This window comes from Astatotilapia calliptera, chromosome 20 (assembly GCF_964374335.1).
Source record: "Astatotilapia calliptera chromosome 20, fAstCal68.1, whole genome shotgun sequence".
In the NCBI taxonomy this organism is placed as follows: domain Eukaryota; kingdom Metazoa; phylum Chordata; class Actinopteri; order Cichliformes; family Cichlidae; genus Astatotilapia; species Astatotilapia calliptera.
In genome coordinates this window covers 8970236-8990219 of record NC_137441.1, presented here as the reverse complement: position 1 = coordinate 8990219, position 19984 = coordinate 8970236, and the positions used below count along the sequence as shown (strand labels likewise).

The 19984-nt window shown below is 38.7% G+C and overlaps 1 protein-coding gene across 1 annotated transcript; it reads left to right on the top strand.

Annotated features, from left to right (window-relative positions):
- The first annotated feature begins 35 nt into the window (after positions 1 to 35).
- Positions 36 to 16533, top strand: ptpn1 (protein tyrosine phosphatase non-receptor type 1). The gene is made up of 9 exons (XM_080295010.1): positions 36 to 524; positions 2697 to 2787; positions 7023 to 7123; positions 8962 to 9060; positions 9175 to 9312; positions 10174 to 10383; positions 11662 to 11823; positions 14253 to 14407; positions 15689 to 16533. Exons 1-9 carry the CDS (start codon positions 468 to 470, stop codon positions 15948 to 15950), a joined length of 1275 nt encoding a protein of 424 aa, XP_080151136.1. The 5' UTR covers positions 36 to 467; the 3' UTR covers positions 15951 to 16533.
- The last annotated feature ends 3451 nt before the right edge of the window (positions 16534 to 19984 follow it).

Sequence of the window (19984 nt, the reverse complement as noted above, 5' to 3'; positions counted from 1 at the left end):
CGTTCCCCGAGGAGACCGCCCAGACGCGTTTCGCTCCAGAAACAAGATGCCTTCCGCGCATGCCCGCTGGTCGGTCTCAACTGCCGCTGTAGGAATAGTAAAATAGCCGTCTCAAGCAAACAAAGTGTGAAATCCGGATTTGACGGGGGCTTATAAACCCAAAGTGACACACAGAGAAACGCAGGAGGAATTTTATTTCTTAAAAAAATATATTCTGCTCTCTTTTTTTTGGTCACCCAAGGACGGCAGCTACAGCAGGAGGAGGAGTTAGCGGCGTGTTTCCGCTAAGAGCAGGCCGAGACGGTAATCTATGCCGCCGCACTGAGAATTACAAAACAGCGGCAGACCAGTTGCCAGCTACTGCGCGAAATAGTTTGACTGAAATTTGTTTAATCTTCGGGGACTTTTGGTTGTTCGTATCGGGAGGCTAAACAACGAGAGAGTGAGTGGCAGCTGGACTGTCAGCGATGGAAGCTGAATTTCGGGAAATCGATGAAAACGGCAGCTGGAACGCCATTTATCAGGTAAGAGCTCTTGGCAAATTAAGGTGGAAATAATCAGACCGTAGCTGAAGCTGGTTAGGTCAATGTGTAGCTTACGTACAGTGAGGTGGTAGCTATAGTTTCTCTGGCTATATGAGTGTGTTGGTGTTTAGTTCAGTGCCTGTTCTTCCTGCTCGGAGTTATCCGATGATTGATACGTCTGCTCGGGTATAAAGGCAGCAGCTCAACGCTGACTGACGTCATACTTTTTTGGACGTACTAACTTATTTTTAACGATTTATTCTCAGTTTCGTCCACTATTTCCATTCCGCTGTTAATCGGAGGCTTAAATATAGTTATTATAAATGTTTATAATACATTACATAGGGGTATAACACCTGAAACCGAGTGAAATCACGATACAAACCTCCAAAATATCGTATCGCGGTTTTATCGCTCCCATACCATGATACACATGAGATGTAAAATGCCATAGGTAACAATTCAAATGGAAATGCATCACAATAATGGTAGAAACTTTCCTTTCTGTAAAAACTTTCTAAAGAAGCCACGTTCTAAAGAAGTTTTAGCCTTTCATAAAATAAAATTTAGTAATTTTTGTTGAATGGGGTTTGATTTACTCAAATTTAAATGCATTGTTAAGGGTTTTCAGTGGGGTTAATTTAGAAAAAATACATTACTGACAGAACAAATAACAAAAAAAACCAAAAAAAACCCCAACTGAAACCTGCTTTGAGCCAGGAATCCCCCTCTCCCAATATACTATGACATAAAGGATTCATTAGTCTGTTATATGTAACATACAGCTTCTATTTTAATTCTTTAAGACCATATCCTAAAACTTAAAATTAGAAGTACCCCTTTGGAATTTTTTTGTGAACTAGCAAAAGTACTGTTCAAAACATTTACCAACACATTAAATATTTTCTGTACATTGCCTGTACATTGTCTGCCAAACATGTTGAAGGCATTCACTTCCTCATTTATGATATGAAGTGTACTGTTTTTTTTTTCTTTCTTTCTGCGTATAAGAAAATTTGACCTGCTACTCGAACTTCATGTAATCACCCCAAAGGCTCGTTTTGAGCCAGGAAATGCTCTTAATGGAGCTTAATTGTTATTCATAATCCAGTCGTGATCAAACAATCAGACCTGTTGTGGACTTTGGTTTTCTCCCTCGTGTCTTGTTATTCATCCCTGCTGAAGAAAATTGAATAAACTGAAACAGTGGAACGTGAGGTTATGGACTATGATTGGTCAGTGAGTCAAATCTCAATCATCTCTCTATTATTTACAAACATTATGCAGTGGCTGAAGTTAAAACCGTGTTGTTGTTGTTTTTTCACATGGAATCTTCTTTAACTGTTACATAATTCAAATAAAATAGAAAAAAAAATCCAGTAGGCAGGGCTTTGGATTATAAAGCCAGACCAGGTGATGGTCCCTACAAGCCCATAGCTTCCATAACGGGATGTTTGTGGGTCCAGATGGGCGAAAGGCTGTAATAGCCTTCTTGGGAAACCGTTAACGCAGCCTAAGGTGATCCACAGAGAGCTGAAGCTGACAGCAAACTGTTCAGCATTGCCAAAAGCAGATAGGGTGACAGGCCCTAAGTGATCTAAAGTTGGAAACGGCTGCAGTCAACCATTAAAAATCCTTCCACAGGTTCCCCTACCTATGCCTTGAAACTTTTTCTCTCACTCTTTAGCTCTCTTGCAGTTATACTGCCTGCAGCTGAACTAAACAGCGTGTTTAAACATTTTAGGAAGAGGTGAAAGCAGAAGAGGTGGGCTTGGAACATATATATCATAAAACAATAAAAACAATGAAAATGAATGTTGTTTCTTGTTTTCATAATAGTTGGAAATGAGAATTGACATTTAAATTAAAATTTCATTAGCCACCCTAAGAAAGGGTAGTCTAAATACAAGCTTTTGACAGTGTTCGTATTGAGGCAAATATAATCCTGATTATTATTGAAATAGCTAGAGGAAATTGTAAAAGGGTCATCAGCGAATGTCATCATTATTTGTTTGTTTGTCTTAAAGAATACAGCAGTCACACTCAGAGCTTTTTAATGTGGAGTGGATGTTTCTTTTGTTTTTTTTAAACAAAACAAAACAGAAAAAAAACCCTGCGAAAACACCAAAACTCTGCTTTAATGCTTGTTTTCCTCCTTTTATTCTGTTACAGGAGATTCGGCAGCAGTCGAGTGAATTCCCTTGTAAGGTTGCCAAATCACCTGAAAACAAGACTCGGAATCGATACAGAGACGTTAGCCCGTGTAAGTTTGTCTTTGCTTGCCTCAGTGTGGTGGACTGCAGAGTCTGAAATACTTAAATATTCCCACAACTCTCAAGGTGTTGTAGCCACTAAAATTACATTTAGGACCTCATTATATACTCATATACTGGTTTCATTTATCTAGGGCAGATATTTGAAAATGTTTTCATGTAATTAACTAGGGTTTTCAGTGATTTTAAGCATCACGGTTATGCCAGGTATTTATACCAAACCTGCTGTAAAAGGGATACATTACCTAAAACTTCACCTGCCTCTTAAAGCTAGCACCATGCAGACAGAGGTTGGTCACAGGGATACAGTATTTGGGTAACTGCAGTAGAAACGTTGTCTAAATGCCCCTGAAAGTAGCAGATTTGTTTGTGTCCTGCCTGCCAGCTCTGGTTGCTCAGTTATCAAACCACATGTGCTTCAGGATATCTCTGAATCTTGCTCTGCCTCTGTGAACTGTGGTTCATTGCAAAACATTAAAGTGAGTAAGTAGAAGTGGAAAATTACAATAAAATCAAACACTGTTATGTTTTAAAAAACAACATGCTCACATTTTCACACAGCTTTCTACTATCTTTGCCACACCAAAGGGGTTATTCGTGTAAGAAACTATGAAAAGTTGTGGACTGGCAAATGTCATGTCATGGTAGGAACCTTTTTCTGATTCAAAATATCACAAAGGCACATATAAATATACAGCTGGGGTGATAATGCAACCTCATTTGAATACTTGAAGGTTAAGTGAATGCCACTGTGGGTCTCTTTGCTTGGTACTCTACCCGCAGTGTTGAAGGGTCTATAATCTCCTATTTATGTTTAAACATCTGTGGTGAAGTCACAGCATTATGCAGCATTATATAAATACCTAAGCTGGCTGGAGTTTCAGTAGGTACAAGAACTGTAATATCAGTTTGAAGTTAAGTGAAGGTAGTGTTGCGCAATAGAAACAGCCTTGCATCACTCTGACTGGCGTAGTGTTTCCAGCTAATTTATTACTGAGTGTCTCAAAAACAGCTACACAGGGTAAGATCAGGGAAAGGGGAAATTAAGTTGTTTTTTTTTCCCAGCAATGCTTTTAGTATCATTTATTTTTTAAGCGTTGAAATAAATGGTGAAATAAAAAGCAAACACAGAAACAAAAAAGAGAGGAAATAGAGGAAATGCTTATCTTATTAATATTAGAGCAGGGCGATATGGCCAAAAATATTTATCACGATATATATTTGAAAATTTGCGATAACGATATAACCGACGATATAATTGATGCGAGACAAAATACAACTCCACAACATTACTAGTGCAAAAAGACAACCTTCCATTTATTTTCACATAAACAAGAAGTTGGTTTTTATGTACATTAAAGCTTTATAAAAATTTAACAGTGCAAATGCAAATTCCTTGCTGAAAGTTTAACCAAAAGGCATTTCCAGTAGAAATGGGCTGACATATCCTGAGCATAACCATGTATAATATCCACTGAAGTTAAAAAGAGGTGCTTTGCAACATTAAACTGCAGTGTGCAGTACGTATTTTTCGCACCATAAGGTGCACGGGATTATAAGGCACATTAAGCGAAACAAAGCAGTCAGATAAATCAAACTTTATTAAACTCATTCTTCTTGCTTCCTCCACTTCTGTACCATTGATTCATTAATGTTGAATTCTCTGGCAGCTGCTCTATTCCCATGTTGTTGCAGTATATTAATGACTAACCTCGCATTGTGGATGGATTATCTCAGTTGTTCTCCTGACTGAAGTTTGGTCCGTTTACAGCATCCTGCCATGCGATTGCATTTGTCTCTAACCATGAAGAACCTTCACGTTAACTTTTATAAGTGGAAAAGTGTTAGTGTTCGTCCTCCAGCTTCACTGTTTATGTTATGCTAACATAGCTGTGTCGCTAGCGATCACGTAGCACATCATTATATACCAGCTAGCCCAACTTCAGTAACCCTACAAACATCACTGCTGTTTAGTTTCCTGTCTTCATTTATGTTGGAAGTGATAGCAGAGCTGTACGTTTGATTTTTTTCAGAAATCTCTCAGTTAGAACATGCAATATCATGCTTAGGTAACTAGCGAAACTAGCGAGCTAACTTCCGCTAGCTTCCTGCTAACTTCTAACTCCGTTAAAGGTAATAACTTTTGTTTTCATGGATGCCTGGAAGTTAAACTTTATAGTTACACCTGGTAAAGCAGCAATGCTGATCGTTTTATTAAAGATGAAAGAATTTAGACAGTTTTTAACTCTAAGTGATGCTACAGTGTTGTTTGACCTGAAGTATACGGAGTTTAGGACCCAGATTACTCCCAGATTTAAGAGCATCTTAGTCCGACAAATATGACAATAACAACGGCCGCTTGCATGTTCTGCAAAAAAATGTGCTTTGTTGTGTATCTGACGGACAAACACCAAACCAGTTCCACATCACGGAAGTTGCACCATTTTTATAAACCAATTCTGGTTCATCTGTTTCACTCAACAATTGGCCATGTGCGTATGAAAACAAAGGCACCGCGCATGCGCGTTTTACTCCCATTCTATCGCGATATTTCATTTTCCTATCGTTGCCTAACATTATACCGGTATTACCGTGAACGGTATAATATGGCCCAGCCCTAATTAATATATGGTTATCCATAATCACACAGCTCCTATTTGTTTGTATTTTACATAAAAAGTGAGTGTATATACTGATGCACAATTCATTCATAAATATTAACAGAAATTTTTTTTTTTTTCTGAATTGAGGATATAGCTTAAAAATCTTAAAGGAGCCACTGTTTTTTGTGAGCTTGATTTCATTAGCAGTGTTGCCCTCATTGGGACTTACTGGTGTCTTTGACCAAAATTTTGGTACTGTTACAAGCTGTGTGCTGGATATTGTGCTGTTACTTCAGGATATAAATCTGTGTATCTAAAATATATTCTTACTGGCAGTTTGGTGACCATACACAATGTTAAAGGTGCATGTGGATAAAAGCTGAATTTTGAAGCTTTAAAGTTAGAGTTTTGCCACCATCATAATGCTATGATGATTTTTGGGGAGCCAGAGTTGACCTTATATGGATGAAAGGGTGAAGGGCTGAGGTTACAGGTACAGTTTTTTTTTTTTTTTTTTTTTTTAGCAGAATCAATGAACTGTTAATTAATACAGTAGCAGTAAACACTCACCAAAAAGGAGCACAAACTTTGTGACTAGTTTGTATCACACATTAGTTATTAGTCAAATGATCTCCATTTAAAAAAGCTCAGTGACTGCAGTTAGTGGAGGCGTACATCAGCTACATGTAAATACACTTGTCAATCAATGCAATGACTAAGCTAACTCAATAACTCACTTATCTAAGTGAATGAGTTTCCTCTTTTTTTTTTTTTCTACACCAAGTTGTAAATATATATTTTAATGCTGTAAATTTGGGTGTTTTAACAGGGGAGTCTTGTGGGAATTATTTGCTTTTAGAGTCAACCTCAGGTGGTCTCTAGAGGATCTGCAGTTTTTGCCACTTCTTTGTTTTCAGCTCTGGAAGTTTCCCTCTTGCTGCTGACTCAAAGAACACAAAGATACCAATTTTTTTCCAATATGTATTTTTTTGATCATCAATGTCTTTGTTTGTTTGTTTTGTTTTCTTGCTTGTTTGTTTTCATTTTCTATAACAGTTTGGCATTTAAAATGGGTCTAGTGCACTTCCTCTCATGATTATCTTCTCACAGGTCACGCTGACCTCTTCTCAAAATCTTTTTACTGCTGGAGACTTTGCAACAACTGAAAGCCTCATGTCAGCTTCAGCAGATAGTCAGGTTACGATGAACTTTCTACAAACATCCTGAACTAACAGCTGAACACCAGAGTTTCCTCTTTTTCACACTCAATAAGCCATGCAAAATTTTTTTTCTCAGACCAAGTTGCAAATAGTTACCGTAAATACCAACAAGGGTTTTCTTATTCCCCTTTATCAGATATGAAAATGAGGAACCTGAAAGTTTTTTATACTGCTAACCTTTTACCTAAAAGGTTATTTCACTGGAAATCGTAAATAGCTAATCTCACAATAGTAAACATCTTTAGTTTGTATGAAGATGCTTGTTAAGTGTTCCCTACAGCTGTTTTGGTTTGAGAACTGCATTTTTAGTCCCTGGTGGGTTGTGGCATTTAAAAAAAAAAAAAAAAAAAAAAAGTTCATATGCATATTTTCATATTTCTTTTTTGTTTTTTCTCTTCTCAGTTGATCACAGCAGAATACGTCTGCAGTTAGGTACAAATGACTACATTAATGCCAGCCTAATAACAGTAGAAGAGGCACGGAGGAACTATATCCTTACTCAGGTAAGTGTAGAAAAGATTCAGCACTGAAAATTCATTATTTCCTCTAATTCAGAGAGACAATGACAGAAAAATCCAAACTTTTAAGTCAGTATTTTCTGATTGTATAAGATAATATAGTTTCCTGGTTGGCCTAATGACCATAATATCTTGTATTTTATAGTTACGCCTTATTTTAGGTCCTTGTCTGCAGCATTTTTAAAATGAATATGAGTTATTAGTTTGTTAGGCACACAGAGCTAAAGACGAGGCCACTCTAATGCAATAACTCAGCATGAAGTCCTCCCTTTATGAAGGTCATAATTCTTAGTTTCTGCTGACACCGTTTTCTTGAGGTTTTTATTTGGCTTTTATGATAAATTTAGAATCCTTTTGTTTGTTGTGCTTTTAAACGATGAAGGGGTTTCTTTTCATTCCACCCTCATTCTAACCTCAGTCGAGGTTTATCATGTTTTATCACTTTTAAGTCATCCTCAGCATCAATGAGTTGACCTTCTGGTTAGAGTGACACTGGGAAAACACTTTGACATTAGGGCTCGTTATACTTGCTGAGATGAAGTCACAATTGTGCCTCAGGTTTTTGTTTTTTATCCTGCTGCTGTTGGGTTCAGCCAAGTGGACATGAATATACCATTGTGTTGTTCTGCTGTTTATGTGGCTCCAAGTCAAAGAGGCAGCAATGTCAGCAGACGCTCTTCTGGGCAAAAACTGAGGTATTGCCAACCAAGGGATACAATCTTTAAAAGGTGTCCTGGGTTTGCTGGGGCTTCTTCACCCTGGAGGACCTTCCTGAAACAACTCACCTATGAGGTGCCAGGAGAACTCCTGGTCAGTTGCCTGAGGAGCACTGGCTCTACCCTGAGCCCCTCCTGCATAGCCACTCTCTTTATACTGTCTCTGAGGCTGAGCCCAGACATCCTTTAGAGCTTTGACTTTCTGCCTTTTTGATCTACTACCCACAGGTCGTAACCATAGAGAGAGAAACAAAGCTCATTGAAGATTGAGTTAAAAAAAAAAACCCCCACATAAAGTTAAATCAGTTGCCAAAAGCATTTAAAATGTCTTTATTCCTTCTCGCACTGAGAAAGCAAAACTTTTAAAGCACTTTGTGAAGCAAATATTGTCAGTTATTTACTAACAATACCAATATATTAAGCTGGTAAATGCTCCACATTTCATAGTGCACACATTGGAAATGGGCAAATGTAAAGACCCAAAGTGTCCAAGTCAAAGCACAGGGCAAAGCTTGGGGATGATCCCTGCTGGTACTAATGCCGGACAGACAATGAACTGGTGACAAGGCAGAAGGAACTGAGCAGGAACTGGGACTGAACTGATCTGCAGCTGGCATCTTTGAGCTGATAATGGAGGGTAGCTTCGGTGGCTTTGGGTCAAAGCTGATTTGGCAACATTCAAAGAAGTGTATTAGACAGGAGTGATCATGTTTCCTCTCCCAGCCATGCAATTACAACAAAACTGTATTACAAGACAGTTTGTTTGCAATACACAGAGCTTATACAATGTTATGTATTTACAAACAGCACTCAAAATTGCGTCTATATTTCCAGGCTATTTTTAGGAGTTTATAATGTAGATTAGATCAGTTTTTGATCCAAAGAAGTTACGCAAAGGATAAACATACTGCAGTCTCCCTCTGTAGGAAATTTCAGGGCAAGAGTGTTTATGCTGAAGACCAAATGTCTTAAAAATAAATGAATAAATAATAATAATCAGATGCCTTGGAAAGCTCTTTAAATAGATACTGTTTTATTGTGTTCTGTTACACTAAAAATATTATTTCCTGCCTTTTATATAACAAATGTGCTGTACTTCCTTTTTAGGGACCCCTACCAAGTACATGTGGCCATTTCTGGGAAATGGTGTGGGAGCAGAGGACCCGTGGTGTAGTGATGCTGAACCGGGTCATAGAGAAAGGCTCTGTAAGCAGCTGTTTGAGTCCTCACAATGTTTTAGTATCGTCATACCTTATTTACCTTTGAACCTCACTGCTGTCCGTTACCCAGCGTGTAATGTGTACCTTCATGTCATTTTAGATTAAGTGTGCCCAGTACTGGCCAGAGAGAGAGGAGAGAGATGCCATCTTCGAAGACACCAATTTCAAGCTCACCCTTGTCTCTGAAGACATCAAATCTTATTACACCGTCCGTCAGCTGGAGTTGGAAAATCTGTGTGTAAGTTGTCTTCCTGCTGAGTTTGGTTGTAAAACTGTAGGGTTGGGTAAAAATACACCGGTGTAAAGAAAAGGGATGAAGTGAAAATGAGAAAACTTTAAAAAAGTGAAAACTTTGTAAACATAGATTTTAATTTAAAGGAACAATTTTCATACTCAAGATCATTAGTGGAAAAAAAAAGAAAGAAGAAGAAGTCAAGCCTGACGGTGAAGTGGAAATGAAGAATCAGGCCAGAGTTAACAAAAAAACGGCAAATTCACAGGGCTTGTCTTTATATACCCCCTGTAGTGGATTTGATCACTAGATTTACTGTACTAGTTTTTTTTTTTTTTGTTGTTGTTGTTTTTAGGCAATTGTAGGCGCTATAAATATTTGAAACTGTGAGAAATGGTCTACTTTCTAATGAGCTGCTTTTGCTTTTGCTTCTAGTCCTCTGTTGTTGTTGTTTTTCTCTGTGAGGGTCTTTTACTGTGTAGCCTCTGTTTTTATTTTTCCTCCACTGGTTACTGTTCTGTGTAAGACTCAAGAACTGACAGCAACAAATGACATACACTTCCTTTTTGGCTCTCCAGCGAGTCTCTATTTCACACTTGGTGAAACAGCACTTCATCTTTGATGCTGGCTTAATTGTCACATCTACTAACGTGTGGTGCCAACATGCTAATGATTAAAAGGAGTGTCTGTTTATTCACAGATTAAAAAAACAAACAAAAACATGAACGTCATGCTTGTGATAATTTATAAAAGAGGAATTTGCACCACATGGTATTCTACCCTACATCCAGGTTTAGTTTGGAATCAGCACTTTGTTTTGAGTTTTTCATTTCTCCTACATGTTTTCTCTCCAATCTTTCTCTGCAGACTCAAGAGACTCGTGAGATTCTGCATTTTCACTACACGACCTGGCCCGACTTTGGGGTGCCGGAGTCTCCTGCATCTTTCCTCAACTTCCTGTTCAAGGTGCGAGAGTCGGGCTGTCTGAATTCAGACCAGGGACCAGTGGTGGTGCACTGCAGTGCTGGAATTGGGCGCTCTGGGACCTTTTGCCTCGTGGACACCTGCCTCTTGTTGGTGTGTACAAACTCTGTTCTTAGGAAGTTATGATAATAACAAATTTAATCTCCTAGGAGACTGACATTTGCACAGGAAATTAACGCAACCTTTTCTTGAGAAGCTGTAGTCTAGAACAACACTTGATTTTCAGATGAAATGTGCTAAGATAATGGGAATCCATTAGAATTTAGAAATTAGTTGTCTAAGCTGTCTTGTTGGAACACCTGGTTAGAAATTGGACATATGGTTAGGTTGTGTTAAAAAAAAACTATTTAAAGTTGTTAGTTTGCCCAATTACTTTTTTAGATTCTAAAAATGGGAAACTGTATCAAAATGTCTAATTCCTAAAAAGTCAATTTAATAAGAGTATTGCATTAATGTTGAATTAAAGCTGAAAGTTTGAACTTCAGTAATATATTGACTGAAATCCACTGTTGTGCAGAAAAAAAAAGTGTCATTGTCCAAATTCGTGCAGACCTTACTGCAGACCTCACTTTTAGAACCACATCAGCAGCCCAGTTTAATTTTTTTTTTAATCATTTAAGAAGTTTTATAAAGGTTAGAAGCTTTTTATTCCAGGGAGATGCTGAAAAAACCATCCACGCGTTTATTTCTACCTGGCTGGTTGTACTGAAACTCTGCTCAGAGGAATCTTTGAAAAGAAAGGGAAAAAAAAATCAGTTACTGAATGCAGCTGTATTTAAAAAAACAAAAATAAATAAATCAAATATAGAACACCTGCACTGAGGTCGTTACATTGGCTTTTAGTTGGTTGAAGAGGTGATTTCTTTTTCTTTTTTTCTTCTTTTTTTTTTTTTCAAAGGCCACCCTCAGGTTAAGTATTTCAAGCTGCTAGAACAGCCTGCTGAATCTTATTAGGTGTGCTCCAGTATTAGTATTTATAAACATATTTTCAAAATTCCTGTGTTTACCTGCCTTTCAGTCTAGGTCCTGATCTTGAAATTAGGAGCATTTTGCTTCTATTTATAGTTTTTCTATTGTTTTCAAGTGATTAGTCTTTTAATTTTACAGTTTTTTGTTATTTTAAAGAAGTATATTTTGTTGGTGATAGCTGCTCTTATTTATTCGTGTGCCTAAATCTATTGGCTTAAGTTGTCTTTACAGTTTAGTGGCTGAAACCTCTGGTAGCTCACTCATTGTTCTCAAGTACAAGCACATACAGTTTTGTTTATTTATTTATTTTCTTGCTAGTGTGACAGAAGTCAGTACGCTCTTGCACACCTTACAGAGGACGTCAGAAACGTCTGTATTGAATGTTTTTGCTGCTGTGTGTAGATGTCCCTACGTAAAGACCCGTCTTCAGTTCGTATTCGCGATGTGCTGCTGGAGATGCGACGCTATCGAACGGGCTTGATTCAGACTGCAGATCAGCTTCGGTTCTCCTACCTGGCTATAATTGAAGGTGCCAAGTACATCAAGGGAGATACTTCCGTGCAGGCAAGTCCCTCCTCTCGTTTCTGCTCTGTCCTCTTAATGCACAAATTTTACTTGGTTTGTCTGTTTTTCATTAAATGCTATACCAATATCCACCTTTTATATTTTTATGTTTGGAGGGCTATGAGAGTAACTTTACCTGCTTCAGAATTTAAGTTATTGTTTTATTGTTGTTGTTGTTTTTTAATGTTATACTGGACCTTAGTCCAAAGCTTCAGTTTATCTGCTCTCTGAAACAAACTGTTTTAGTTTCTTGCTCCCCTTAATCCATCTTTCATTTGATTAGCTGTCACTGGTAAAGCGTATCGCGGTGGAGCTATCCAGTCTTTAAGTCTGACGTCATTAGCCGTGCCAGAGCCCAAACTCTGCTGCAGGTCCCTAAGTCCAGCGATCACTGCGGCATCACTGAGAGTTAAAAACTGTCTAAATCCGTTCATCTTTATTAAAATGATCAGCGTTGTTGCTCTACCAGGTGTAACGATTAAGTTTAACTTCCAGGCATCCATGAAAACTGAATTTATGAAATTTAATGGAGTTCTAAGTTATCAGGAAGTTAGCTCGCTAGTTTGCATCTAAATATAATATACCATGTTCTGACTGAGAGATTTATGAAACAATTGAAGACAGGAAAGTAAACAGCAGTGACGTTTGTAGGGTTACTGAAGTTTGGCTTGATGGTTTGATGTGCTATGTGATCACTAGCGACACAGCTATGTTAGCATAATATAAACAGTGAACCTGGAGGATGAACGCTAACTTTTTTCCACTCAAAAGTTAACGTGAGGGTTCCCGAAGGTCCGGGACAGATACAAAGCATTAGAATATGTAAAAAACACAAAAGCCTTATTAAACGCACAGTAGTTTGGGGCTGGAAGCAGGATTCACCACGTCATCACTTAAAGACCGGATTCCCACTGAGATGACCATACAAGTATATCCCCTCATTGTACCAGTGTGTACGCTCACTGACAACATCTTTAGGTACATCTGTTCACCCACTTCTTAACAAAAATATCTAATCAGCCGATCAAATGGCAGCAATTTGATGCATTTAGGCATGTAGACATGGCCGAGGCGACCTGCTGAGGTTTAAGCTGAGAATCAGAATGTGCAGAAAGGTGGTTTTAAATTACTTTGAATGTTGTTCGTCTAAATATTTCAGAAACTTTTGATCCACTGGGATTTTTCCACACAATCATCTGTGGTTGCTGTCATCTCCGTATGGAGAAATAATTCCAGAAAGTTGTCAAATCTATGCCATGAAGAATCAAGGCATTTCTGAAGGCACAAGAGGTCCTTCCTAGCAAGGTGTTTCTAACAAAGTGGATAGAGTGAGAAAATGGATTATAGGTCATCTTTAACATCATAAAGCAAATGTCTTGATGCATGCTCAATCATCCAGGTAAGTAAATCCCAAAAGGTTGATTCTGTCAATCGCTACAACACAGAGCAAACACCATCCCCACAGACAGAGCGGCCAGAGAAGCAGAAGAACATCACTTCAGGAAGGCTCTGAGTAAATGTGGTTATCCCAGCTGGACATTTGTCAAAGGTGCAAAGGCGCCTAAAGAAAGCTCCAGCTGATCCAGGAGAGAAGGACAACTGCTGCCTAAGCAAAAACCCTTAGTGATCCCTTATGTGTCAGGAGTATCGGAACAGTTGAGACGCATTTTTTTCTAAACACTGCGTCTCCATGGCTTCAACTCCAAAACACACTGCGCCAAATATTGGCCCAGCCCAAGGATCGGGTCCCCCGACACAAACGGAGTAATGTAGTGTACACTGTTAAGTGCCAGGAGGATTGCCATGATTTATACATAGGGGAATCCAACTAACCTCTGGCAAAGTGGATGGCACAACACAGAAGAGCTACCTCGTCAGGCCAGGACTCTGCAGTCTATTTCCACCTACAGGCCAGTGGACACTCTTTCAATGATCAGGATGTACACATCCTGGTCTGGGAGGAGCGCGGAGTCAAGGAGGCCATTTAAATAAGACGTCCAGATGAACAGAATCAACCCTTTGACATAAAGCACATAAACATCCTAAGAGTGAATGTTAGAAATCACTACTTGGTCGTGTGTGTGTGTGTGTGTGGGTGGTTCATTTGACTTGGAGTTCAAAGCCTGTGTCTGTTTTTTATAAACGGGTTTTGTTTTGTCAGTTATGAGAAACCATAAAAATAAATGCACTGAGTTTGTTTTCATTTAACTGGTAATAAGAAACATAATAATAATAATTAAGAAGCATACTGTGATTAGACTGATATAATAAATATAAAGGAACATGCACAATATAATGAAGGTAAACTGGAGTCTCTGTTGATGAAAGGTCCCCTCTAAAAAAATAAACAAAACCAAAACATGCTGCAATATCTATCGATTTGAAATCTATTATTTTAGCTATTTTTATTTTTTTTTCCCCTCTTCAAGGAGTCATGGAGAGCGCAGTCCAACGAGGAAGATGATCCTCCCGAGTTCACCCCTCCTCCTCCTCTTCCTCCTCCCAGAGACCCTCAGAATGGCAAAGCAGAGCCGTCCTTTTTCCCTGAAGAGATCATCCGAGCAACAGAGACCTACAGTCTGGGGTAATCATCCAGATCACGTTTTGTTTGAGTTTATCTAATATTGTTAGGAAAACAGGATCGTGTGTCAGTGTTGATTCTAAAGCTCATAGCTCCGTGGAGCAGAAAGGCCAGGAAACATAATTAAATAGAGTGCAGTTTGAAATATGAGGTGTTGAATTCCTAAAATTAAATACACGGCTTTTAAGTATTTAACAGACACTACAGAAAGCTCTCTGTTGATTCGTGATCGACTTGCTCCATCCGAGGGAAGCATTTCACCAGTGGGTGTGTTAAGATGCCACAGGTGTGTGCTGATGCTTACAGGGCCTACAGCCTACGTACAACCTTGCAGATTGTTGTCTAGCTGTAGCTGTTTACTCTCAGCAGGGGGCAGTGTCACAAACAACTGCTCTGTGGACTACTCTCTAACAAAGGGTTTTAAAACCAATGAAAATTGTCCAGTGCAGCCTCCGTTTGTGCTTTTCATGCCACCCTTTTATCACTTGTTTTATTTGGCCCTTCTCGCTCTATGATGTTAACTCTTCCTGTTCAGGCCTACTTATCAATCAATAAGCATGCGACCTATGCACACCATCATCCCTGTACACCTACTTTTTTTTTTTTTTGGTTGTTGTTGTTTTTACACAAGCACATCTGTGTAGGTTGCATACCCAAAATCCTTCACACTGCATTTCCAACTGTGCAAAAACTCTGTATCATGAATCAAGATTAGTCTTGATACTTGATATCTTGGTTAAATAAATTTTACCCAGGCTCAGTGCACCATCTTGTGGCACATGTGGTATTACAGAAAGGTACAGCGTGGCCCTTTTTCACGTAGAGTTAAAAATGATATCTTTTCAATACAATACTTTGTGAATACAAGGTCACAGTGATTATTTCTTCACATTCTGTTGTGAATTTGTAATTTTGAAAAGGTTTCGTAAACATTTTAAATACATAAATTTAGAATAAGTACCACTAATCAAAAGGATGTTTTGCTCACAGTGATTCTTTGTACATATGCTGACCTCATTACTCGAAATTTCATTCATATTTGAAAAGAATGAAATCCTTATGCCCCACGTAACTGATTGGACTTTATGAGGTCAAAAAAAGGTAAAGTTAGTACGTTGTTGTGTTTTTGTTTGTTTGTTGTTTTTGTGTTTGTTCTTTTCTCTCAAAAACTAATCTTCCAATTTCAGCTAGCAAGGAAGTCCATGTTTCTGTGGAAAAAAAAGAAGTAAAAAAAAAAAAAAAAGAATTATTTTCTCATCTGAACCTTCGTTGTTTCTCATTCAGCTCCTCAGAAAAAGTTCGAAAAAGGATGCCAGCTGCTGACTCCCAGCCTGCTGCTGACCTCCAGCACGCTCGTGACGGTGTTGCTCAGTCCGACGGCCATTTGGAGATCCACGATGATACCTCCTTTCCGAACAAATCTGAGCAGCAGCCAAAGGAAAACTCTCCCATGCCGGGGACTTGGTCCCCACTACTAACCAAAGTGTGCCTGTGCACAGCGCTGGCTCTCAGTGCTTTCGCCTGCTATCGAGCCTATTTCCACTGATGCCCTTCTTCCCCGTCTCTCCACTGACGTTGCAAAGTGGACAAGGCTGACCAATCAGCCCGCTTTGACTCTGCTAGGGGGTGGATTGTTTGGTCTTCAGCAGATTCACTTCCACTGGTTTTAATTTTATAAATGCCGTGCGAGTGGTTGGCTGGCTGCCGACCTTATGACCGACCCAAACTTTCTTTCTGTGTCATCTTGGATGCTCAGGGCCTCAGTTTTTCAGGTGTCACATCCCAAATAATGTGTGCTGGCTTAAACGCAGACTCAGAGGGCTCTGCTGGTCTGTGAATCAGGATGAATGACCTATCAGCCCATTTTTTGTCATGAGTCTCTTCTCTTATTTACCAAACGACACGTGAATGTGTTCTTCCATGTTATTAGTAAATCATGAGCCCGTTAGGATTTTGCTTTCTTTTCTTTCTTCTTTTGGTTAAACAAACAGATCAGAAATCATAGAACCAGATTTATGACCAGCCTGTCTGAAAATATGCCAGTGTGGGAGAAACCTTATTTGTTTTGTTTGTTTGTTCCTTTGCTGTTGGTCAACATGGATCCCAAGAGTAAAATGAAATCCAGAGCATGTTGGGGTGGGCCTTGAATTGTTATGTGACTCCACTAATAGCCTGCAGGTTGAGTACATACAATATATGTGTTTGTGTGTATATGTACATTTGTGTGAGTGGTAGTTTTTAAATTCTACCCGGTGAAAAATATTAATATAACATTTACAGGACATCAAATGTGAGATGTAGACCGGGTTCTCTCCTGGTATGTGACTCTTTTTTTTTTTTCTCTCTCTCCGTGGTAGCCCAAAAGTGACACAGGAGGAGGGGAAAAAACAACAACAACAAAAAAACAAGGTAGAGTGACGTGTCTCACTCTGTATTTGTAACGTCTGAGTGATTTCAACAGCTTGAGAACTTTTAGAAGGTTATAAACATTGGGCTTTAGTTCTAGTATCGCTCACAGTGGATAAAATGCGTAACATAACCGAAACAGAGTTGATTCACATTGTAAAATAAGTGAATGTGTGTTCAGTTGGTGGAGTGCCAGCTTAAAGACTGGAGATGCAAAGTAGCCAACGTCCATCTCTTTTCTCCAGCAATACAAATACTCAGCAATGTGTCGCCCTTTACTAACTCTCGAGTTTGAACGGGGAACCAGGGACTTTGAACAAACCAAAAATCAAACACCAGCACAGGGATGAAAATAATACACTGTAGTGATGATCCATTGTATCTTGTCGTGGCCCTGAGCTGGCGATATTGTTTTGTATGATTATTATTTCTTTTAGCATGCTGCATTTGTGAATCAAAAGGTTTATCCTAAGAAGAGATTAGTTAAGCTGCTAGCGTTCGTTTACCTTTGGGACTCGATAGCTGTACCTTTCTTTAGAATGTATAATTCTGTATTAGATACAGCATACAACAGAAGTGAGTATACCCCTGCGAACTTTTTTTAATGTTAAATTTGTTATTATTACTTTACTAATAGTTTGAATGCCGTTAGAGTTGTTACGTTACAAAACAAAAGACGCTTCACAGTAGAAACTCTGTGCAAAAGAAGTAAGCACACCTTTGACACATACCCGACACAGTCGCATCCGAATGCTTGGTTTTTGGGCTCTGGTGCGTATGTGGGGGAAAGGACATTAGCTGTGTTGTGATTTCTGCTACATTTCTGTGTGAAATGATCACTTGGAGAGAAATCAACAGGTGGTCTGTTCTCTTGTGTCGCTGCTCGTGAAGTGAAAGTTGGGCCGAGTCTAGAAAGGGTAAGGTGACCGTGACGAGCAAGGAAGATTCCAGTGGATGTTTATCCGATTGAACATTAAACGACCTTTAACCTGACAGTTCTCTATTTGCTGCTCAGTCACATTTTAATTGGTTACCATTGCACTGAGTTTTTCATTTGCGGTGCTTTAACTATAGCTGGTTTTGTCTCTTTCACATGAGCTGACATTTAGGTGATATTAAAGAGTGGTGTACTCATTTCTTTTTATACTGTACATATATTTTAAATCAGGTTTCAGTGTGCTGAGTTGGGGTTTTTTTTCTGCTTTAGCGAGGGATTAAATCTCAGCACCTGTGCAGCCGTTGCACCAGGTTTTCCCGTTTTTTCTATTCTTATGCTGAGCTCAAAAACATGTATTTTTTTATTTACATTTGTTATTTTCCTTTTTAAATAAAAGAGAAAAAAAAGCACAGTTGCTGTTGATTTGTCCTGATTCACACCTAATCTTGTTTTCAGTCCTGAAATGTCTCATTGTATTTATATTTTGGACAAATAATCGCTGTGAGCTGAGAACTATGAGTCCTCTGAGGTTTCCTGCTTGTTGGATTGCTGTTGGGGATGGGGATGATTTCAGAATCACTGGAAAAAATGAAAATATGCACTCACTGACCACTTCACTAGCTGTACCTGTTCAACTGCTCGTTAACAGCAACTCAACGGGTTTAGGCAAATGGGTATGGCCAAGGCCACTTGCTGAAATTCAGACTGAGCATGAAAGTGGAGAAGAGAGCTGATTTAAGTGACTGGTGCCATACGCTGCTCAGAGTATTTCAGAACCTGCGGCTCTGCTGGGATTTCCCCCACATAACCATCTTTTGGGTTTACAGAGAATGCTCTGAAAACGAGAAACTGCCAAGTGTGTGTCAGCTCTGAGTGAAAATGAAGATAAAACTTTGCATGGATTCATTAGATAAATTACAGCTATTGCACAATTTAAAAGAAAAAAAAAAAGATTTTGGCGGGGTTAGTTGGGAGGGACTCGCTAATTTTTCATACAATGACCCTATTTATAAGGTTCTGCATAACAGAGGAGACTAAGAAAAATTTCATAGCTTTATTAACTCTCAAAGAGCCCGTCATGTTTTTCAGACGTAATTTAATCCTCCAGAAAAGAAAAGATTTTACTGACTTAAAGTGGGGGTATTTTTGTAGTAATATTGTACTTCTTTTACTGGTTCTGTTTGTTTCTTATACGGTTCAATTTATCTATGACAGAAATTCAAAAATATTCAGATAATAAAGTAACAAACTGTGCAGTTTTACTGTAAAAATAAAACCATTACATTTTTGCTCCTCAGTAGTTGTTATGCAAACTTTATGCGAACTTATTTTGAGCAGCCACGTATCCTGCAGTCATAAAATTTAGTGGAAGGAAGAATCAGATAACAGACAATGCATAAAATGGGGCAGTTTTGCTTTTCCAGTTATGATACACCCCCTGATGTTTCTACTTAAATATGCTTGTAGAAAAATGGTTCTGGCTTTAGAGCGTGACACTTGGAGGGAGTGTACAATTGATTTGGTTCTGGTTTTAAGAGCTTAAATATGTTTTTCATGTGGATATCTCCTGTACTTAAGACATTATATGTCAAAATAAAAAGCAAAAAGGTTGTGTACTTTCAAGGGGAAATCTTGCGTGGTTTTATTTAATATTTAACTTTTCTCAGATCTGAGTTTTTATGCCATGAGCCGTGCAGTACTGACCAGCCTCTGCTTGTCTTCACCAGTAGGTGGCTCTGTGGGACTGTGATCCTCACCTGTTTTCGATGTGAAGCGTGGCCGTGTTTGTTACGGCCCACTCTTTCCTGTTGTCTGTATGATATCGGTGTTTGCTCATCAATTATGTTTGTATTTACAGCGGTGGAGAGCCTGGAGTAAACCAGTTTGCAGACACTGCCTTCAGACTTCACAGTGACTGTGAGGAAGGACGTCACATTAATTTTCTTTTTGTCTTCAAACTTTTCCCCATCTTTTACAAACTGGTTTTAATGAAAATGTTCCCTATCTTTAAAGTTTAATTTTCATTATTTAATCTGAGAGATCCCCACAGATAAAACCACAATGCTGTACAGTTTGTGATTAGCAAACTTTGCGGTTGATAAATAACGAGATTTTGCTCCTGCTAGTGTAAAAGCTTTAACAACAATAACCATCAAACTTTAAAGTTAGGTTAAACATGTCCAGAGATGCATGCGTTTCTTGAGTAAACTTCACCACAGGGGTGTAGCGCAGATGAT